The 7490-nt window shown below is 49.5% G+C and overlaps 1 protein-coding gene across 8 annotated transcripts in view; it reads left to right on the top strand.

Moving 5' to 3' along the window:
- S100A2 (S100 calcium binding protein A2) overlaps positions 1 to 3234 on the top strand; it is a 7148-nt gene extending 3914 nt beyond the window's left edge. For 6 of the 8 annotated variants that reach the window (XM_077764025.1, XM_077764023.1, XM_077764024.1 and 3 more), the window contains 2 exons: positions 2008 to 2155; positions 2994 to 3234. In XM_077764025.1, the coding sequence (XP_077620151.1) occupies positions 2015 to 2155; positions 2994 to 3146 (294 nt within the window). In that variant the 5' untranslated portion in view covers positions 2008 to 2014 and the 3' untranslated portion in view covers positions 3147 to 3234. Of the gene's footprint in view, positions 1 to 135; positions 225 to 670; positions 764 to 2007; positions 2156 to 2993 lie in introns of those variants that run through there. The other 2 variants (XM_077764027.1, XM_077764021.1) reach the window with 2 other exon arrangements.
- The last annotated feature ends 4256 nt before the right edge of the window (positions 3235 to 7490 follow it).

The raw sequence follows: 7490 nt of genomic DNA, 5'->3' as shown, positions 1-7490 counted from the left end.
GAGGCTGGAGGGACGGGGGGGCGGGGAGGAGGGGGGAGGGCAAGGCTCTGGCCCGCCGCACGCCCCTCCTCACTCACCCGCCCTCCAAGCTGGGGAAGGGCGCCACGACTCCCCTTCTCCCTTTCAAACCCGCAGGGGCTTCCTCGCTGTGCACAGAGTGCACACAGTCTCCCTGCCTCCCTGCCTCCTTCCGGAAGCCTTCCGCCCAAAGGGGGCCTTTCAAGGTGTGTTCAGGCCATGCTGCCAGCTCTGAAGTTCCCCCTGGTCCATAAAGTCAGCTCGAACACACGCACGTGTGCATGCATGCACGCGCGCGCGCGCGCGCACACACACACACACACACACACACATACACACACACACCAGGTCTGGGAAGTCCCTGGGTGCCTGTAGCCTCTGACTCACACATGAGCTGTGACTCGCAGGCATGTGTCAGAAGAGCAAGGCTGGCATGAATCTCTAGGCCCACAAACAGGGGCTACACGCCCCTCCTCGGGGTCCTGGCGGCCCCTTCCCCATGAGCCTCCCTGCCCCCTCTGTGGCCTAGAAGGGGGCCTCGTCTTCTGACTGGCAGGCTGGCATGGAGCTGGCAGTCTCTGGGAGGGAGGGGGCCAGTCGGGAGTGGGTGGGGGGTGGCGGGAGGCGAGGCTTTGGCGGGGATCAGGTTAGGACAGGTTGGGGGCCAGTGGGGCGGGCATATAAACCCCACTGTGGGCACCTGGCCCTCAGCTTTCCTTCCAGAGCCTCTCTGCCATCTGGTCTGGTGAGTGTGTCTGTCCTGCTGAGGGCTGGTTGGGGGGCCCCCCACGTCTCCACCTTGTTCCTTTGTCTTAATCTTTGTCTCCGTAGCTGTTTTTCTCATTCTGGGTCTCTCCCTGTGGGCGACCTTCTGTGAAGTGTCTGATTAAGGACTCTTTCCAGGTTCTCTGTGAGGTCTCATTTAGGGGTTACTCTGCGGCCTTCTCTGGGGTCTCACAGTTTAGGCATCTCAGTCTGGAGACCCTTCCTTCTCAGGGGCCTAGGCCTAGGAATATGACGTGGGGGGGGCGGTGCTTTAATGAGAGTCTTGAATTTGTTGTTTGGTTTTTTGTTTTTGCAAAGTCCTGGATTCTAGCAAGACTAAGGGACAAGAGCCAGGATCTCAAGTGCGTGGGCTGCCGGGTCCCTGCCCTGGGGAGCTTCGTAGCTCTGCCCTCTGCTCTTTCCCATTTCCTCTGCCTTGAGAGCTGGCAGGATGGGCCTAGGCCTGTCCTTGCCCCTGACACCAGCTACTGCGTCCTCACCCCAGGATCCACACCCCCACACCCCCACCCCAGCCTCCTGGGGCTGCTCAGAGCATCCTCAGAGGCAGAGCCTTGGAAAAGATGACCTCTCAGTTCTGTCCTTGTGACCTTGGGCACAGGACATATAATTTATTTAATTCCAGTCCCAATAGGACCCTTCCTGGATCCATGTCTGATGGAGACAGCCCCCCCCCCCCCCATCCCTACCCTCTGAGAGTCCCTTGTCCAGTGGAGGAAGTCTCACTCCCCCCGCCTTAGGAGTCCCTTGTCTCCGGGTGGGGAGTGGGGGACCGGGAATGGTTCCTCAGGGAAGCTTATACCCTGGGTTGCAGCCATGGCTACTGCTGGAGCCCAGGGGGCCCCCACTCCCTGGCCCCTGGAGACACCACCTCCCCAGTGCTGGCCTGTGGAAGGGGCTCCTTGGAGAAGACCCCAAGTGGGACTCTGGCCACCTTGCCATTTCCCTTTCCACAGACAGAGTGGGGAGCCTGCCCTCAGGTGCGTGCCGCAAGTGTGACCTCAGGACACATGGGGTCCTGGCCTTGGTGACTTCCAAACACAGGGGAAGGGTTAGCATCTGTCCACATCAGGCCCTGTCCAGGAAGGCACTGTCTCGGGGGGGATGCGGAGAGGGATTTGGAGAGGCAGTTTAGGGCACAAAGGCAGGTAGGTCTTTCTGACTGGGCTGAAGGGTCTCCATCACCTGCCATCCCTATGGCCCCAGATCCACGATGTCCAGTCCCCTGGAGCAGGCGCTGGCTGTGATGGTCGCCACCTTCCACAAGTACTCAGGCCAAGAGGGTGACAAGTTCAAGCTGAGTAAGGGGGAGATGAAGGCACTTCTGCAACAGGAGCTGCCCAGCTTTGTTGGGGTGAGCGGGGCTGGCTGGTGGGAGGGTCCTGGTGTGGGCACGCGGGGGTGCCTGCTGATGCAAACACAGGGCACAGCCTCACAGAGGGGGTGAGGCCCAAGTGTGAGTGCCCTGTCACTGCTGTCCCCGAGGCTGTGCAGAGAATGGATGTGCGTGCTGTCCGGGCCCTCAGCGTCCATCTGTCCAGTCCCCTCACTGAGTTGAGCAAACCAGAGCCCAGAGAGGGGAAATGACTGGCCCAAGAGCACACAGCTCTCTCGCTCTTAGTTCCCATATTACGTTCCAAACTAAGAAGGTGTAATAGGGACAGAAAAGCCCAGCTAACACATGTACCCTGGGACATTTTGCAGAAAAATGCAGTCAGCTTTCACTCGGCCCCTCACCTGTCCCATAGTGACGTCTGGATAATTACAGTCAGGTCTCAGGCTTGGAACATGTGAGACATGTTCTTTTTTTCCTTTAAAATTTGTTTTTGGTTAAACTTTTCTAATTTTGTTTCATTTTCACTGGTATTGAAAAGTTTGCCTTTTCTGAATTCAGAAATTTTTAGTTTCTTCATCAGCAAAATGGGGTTGCAGCCACGGCTACTGCCGCCTACCTCGCGGGGCTCAGGAAGTCCCGGTGGGCTCCTCAGCCCCAGCAGTGAGAGCGGAGACCTTCCCCAATGGACGTCTACCTGTCCTCACTCACAGGGCCCCTTTGCAGCTCCCAGGGGCTCCCTGCTTGCACTTACCTGCTGCCCAGTGCAGGGCGGGGACTGGGCTCTGGCCAGCAAGTGTGAGTTCGGTGTGGGGGTGGGTGCAGAGCAGCCTGCTGAGGCGTCTCCTCTTGCTTTCAGGACAAGGTGGATGAGGACGGCCTGAAGAAGCTGATGGGCGACCTGGATGAGAACAGTGACCAGCAGGTGGACTTCCAGGAGTACGCCGTTTTCCTGGCCCTCGTCACTGTCATGTGCAATGACTTCTTCCAGGGCTCCCCAGGCCGGCCCTGAAGCAGAGCTCTCACTCTGCCGTGGGCCTGCTGGGCCCATGAGGACTCTACTTACCCCTTTTGTACTCAATAAACTTTTCTGTTGATCAGATTTCAGTGGCTCAGTGGTGCCCTATACCCTGGATGGCTCAGCTGGGGTGCTGGAAAACGAGGGCCTCCTTAGATCCCACCCGCTCTGGACCCTGACCCTTCTGGAAACCTCACCAAGGCCAGAGCTGTGCCTTATGTTCCAGACGTTGGGACTGCAAACACTGGTAAAAATTGGAGATAGTTTGCTAATTTTTCCCCCCAAATGAAGATATTAAAAGGGGCAAATACCATCTACCTTCACCGTCATTTCATGAAAAGAAAATTCCAACAAAGAAGGAAGGATATAATCTCGGGACAAAGGACAGGCCTTGACATTTGATATTGTGAGCAATCAGTTGTACTGGTTTAAGTTAGTCTCACCCGCCTAGCAGACTGTGCACTGAGGACTTCTGTCAGGCTGCAGGCTGCAGGCAGTGGCCCTGTTTTAGCAAAGCTGTATTTCTTTTAATATCTGCTCTTAGATTGGCTCTAGTTTGAGTTTACTCTGCTTCTGTTTGTCTCTACTGAAAACTACCAGGTGCTACTTCATGTCAACATCCTGGTTCTTTTCTGCCATTTTTCCTAAACTTGTAGCAAGCTTGCCATCTCTGCACACTATGGTGCATTCAGGCGACAGCCTGACCAAATGCTTTGCCACCTGCTAACAAGGTGACTTTTCAGCGAGCAAAGGTGAGGTCCTCATATTTTATTCTTTCCTTTCTTCAACTAATTACACATGTTAGGTTCTCTTTCTCTCCCTCTTTTTAGTGGATCCCATTTCTAGTTACCAAATTCTCTACCAGTTACGACTGTGTTCAGTTGTGAGGCGCAGGAAATCCGACTAACAATGGCATAAAGAAATTGGTATTTAAGTACCTTATAAAATAAGTCTGAGATACAAAATTCACATTTGGTTTGATGACTCAGAGATGCTGTTCTGGTTCCCTATTGCTGCATTACATACCACCAATACCCGGTAAATTAAAACAGATTTATGATCTCTCAAGGTTCTATAAGTAGACTGTAATCCGTTGATGGGGTTCTCATTTGGGATCTCTCATGCAGTTGCAGACAGACGTTGGGGCTGGAGTCATCAGAAATTTCAGATTAACTCTGTTTCCAAGGTAGCTCACTCAGCCATTTGGTGCCACGTGTCGGCTGGGAGTTCAGCTGGAATGCCTACCTGTGACCTCTCTATGTAGCTCAGGCTTCTCAGAAACACGGCAGTGAGGTTCTGAGAGGAAGTATCCCTAAAGTGAGCAGCCCAAGAGGCCCCAGTAGGGGCTACGAGGCTTTTTAAGATTTATCTCAGAAATCTAAGAACATCACTCCTGCTGCAGTCTATTGATTAAGTAAGTCATTAGGCTGGTCCAGATTCAAGAAGAGAACTAGGCTCCATCTTTTCACGCGAGGAGCAGTAGCATGAAGCGGACAGTGGCCATCTCTGGAGACTGTATACCATAGTCTGACTTCTAGCAACCATGTGCAAAATGCAGTCCCCTCATTCCCAAGACCCACAGAGTCTCATCTCATTAAGGCATCAGTGTGAGGCCCAGGGTCTTGTGCTCCATGTCAGATCTGAATCTGGATGTCATCCCTGCAGTGCACCTCAGCAAGAGTGGTTCTCTTTGACTTGAAGATCTATGAACAGATTCAATGCACAAAGGTGAGACAAGTAATTAACACTCCTACTCAAAAGGGGTGGTTGGTGGTAGATTGAAGGCACAAAAACACCATTGGTCAAGAGCAATTCTGAAATTGAGTCAGACACATGCCACCAGATTCTTGACTAATGTCCAGTTCTACTTCCTATAAGTGGGTCTTCTTGGGTCCACTCTCTAGGCTCTTAGTTTCAATTGCTTTAACTCTTTACTTTCCGTACACAATGTCTATGTTTGTAGCTTGGTGGCTCTCTCAGCTGCCTTCTGCCCAAAGCAACTGGATGACCCAAAGCTTCTTTTGTTTGAATTGTCTCTGTCCCTTTCAGTCCAAGATTAGGTAATTCCTTTAAACATGTTGTGGACTTGGGGCACCTGGGTGGCTCAGTCAGGTAAGCCTCTGACTTTGGTGCAGGTCATGATCTCACAGTTCATGGGTTCGAGCACCTGATGGGGCTCTGTGCTGACAGCTTAGAGCCTGGAGCTGCTTCAGATTCTGTCTCCCACTCTCTTTGTCCACCCCCCACCCCCACTCATGCTTGGTCTCTCTCTCTCTCTCTCTCTCAAAAATAAATTAAAAAAACACTTAAAATAAAAAAAAAGAAAAAATGTTGTGGTCTTCCTGCGTATCAACTTACAATTCACTTAATTAGACAAAAGCCACACTTAACAAATCTCTGAGATTGGTGCCTCCCTACCCTACACTGAGGAACAGGGAGCTGGGAGAAAGGCCCTCTTGTCTGAAAGGGTCTAAGAGGCACACTTCTTATTTAGTTTAATTTAGTTTAATTTAATTTAATTTAAAATATAATCTATTGTCAAGTTAGCTTACATACAGTGTATTCAGTTTGCTATTAGCTTCTGGAGTAAATTCCCATGATTCATTGCTTACATACAACACCCAGTGCTCATCCCAACAAGCGCCCTCCTCAATGCCCATCACCCATTTTCCTCTCTCCCTTGTACCCCTCCACCAACCTCAGTTTGTTCTCTGTATTTAAGAGTCTCTTATGGTTTGCCTCCCTCTCTGTTTGAAACTATTTTTTCCCCTGCGCATGGTCTTCTGTTAAGTCTCTCAAGTTCCACATATGAGTGAAAACATATGACAGCTGTCTTTCTCTGCCTGACTTATCTCACTTAGCATAATACCCTCGAGTTCCATCCGTGTTGTTGCAAATGACAAGATTTAATTCTTTCTCATTGCCAAGTGGTTGTATATATAAACCACATCTTTATCCATTCATCAGCTGATGGATATTTAGGTTCTTTCCATAATATGGCTCTTGCTGAGAGTGCTGCTATAAACACTGGGGGTACCTGTGCCCCTAGGCATCAGCACTCCTGTAACGTTTGGATAAATTCCTCGTACTGCTATTGCTGGGTCATAGGGGAGTTCTATTTTTAATTTTTTGAGGAACCTTCACACTATTTTCCAGACCTGCTGTACCAGTTTGCATTCCCACCAACAGTGCAAGAGGCTTCCCATTTCTCCACATCTTCGCTAGTATCTTTTTTCCCCTGAGTAGTTTTAGCCATTCTGACTGGTGTGAGGTGGTATCTCAATGTGGTTTTGATTTGTAATTCCCCTATGATGAGCCACATTGAGCATCTTTTCATGTGTCTGTTGGCCATTTGGAGGTCTTCTTTGGAAAAGTGTCTCTTCGTGTCTTCTGCCCATTTCTTCACTGGGTTATTAATTAATTTATTGTTGTTTGTTTTTAGTTTGGTAAGTTCTTTATAGATTTTGGATACTAACCCTTTATCTGATATGTCATTTGCAAATATCATCTCCCATTCCTTCTGTTGCCTTTTAGTTTTGTTGATTATTTCCTTTGTTGTGCAGAAATTTTTATCTTGATGAGGTCCCACTAGTTAATTTTTACTTTTATTTCCCTTGCCTTCAGAGATATGTCAAGTAAGAAGGTCCTGCAGCTGAGGTCAAAGAGGTTGTTGCCTGTTTTCTCCTCTAGGGTTTTGATAGTTTCCTGTCTCACATTTAGTTCTTTGATCATTTTGAGCTTATTTTTGTGTATGGTGTAAGAAAGTGGTCTAGTTTTATTTTTCTGCATGTTGCTTTCCAGTTCTCCCAGCACCATTTGCTGAAGAGACTGTCTTTTTTCCATTGGATACTCTTTCCTGCTTTGTCCAAAGATTAGTTGACCATACATTTGTGGGTCCAATCCTGGATTCCCTATTCTATTCCATTAGTCTATGTGTCTGTTTTTGTGCCAATACCATTCTGTCTTGATGATGACAGCTTTGTAGTAGAGGCTCAAGTCCAGGATTGTGATGCCTCCTGCTTTGGCTTTCTTTTTCAACATTATTTTCACTATTTGGGGTCTTTTGTGCTTTCATACAAATTTTAGGATTGTTCCAGTTCTGAGAAGAATGCTGGTGCAATTTTGATCGGAATTGCTTTGGACAGTATTGATATTTTAAAAAAATTTTTAAATGATTTACTTATTTCTGAGAGGGAGGGAGAGAGAGAGAGAGAGAGAGAGAGAGAGAAAGAGAGAGAGAGAGTAAGCAGGGGAGGGTCAGAGAGAGAGGGAGATACAGAATCTGAAACAGGCTCCAGGCTCTGAGCTGTCAACACAGAGCCCGACGCGAGGCTCGAA

The sequence above is a fragment of the Crocuta crocuta genome, unplaced genomic scaffold (genome assembly GCF_008692635.1).
Source record: "Crocuta crocuta isolate KB4526 unplaced genomic scaffold, BGI_CrCroc_1.0 scaffold528, whole genome shotgun sequence".
Classification (NCBI taxonomy): Eukaryota; Metazoa; Chordata; class Mammalia; order Carnivora; family Hyaenidae; genus Crocuta; species Crocuta crocuta.
Note: the sequence above shows the minus strand (reverse complement) of the source record. Positions and strands in the feature narration are given on the sequence as shown.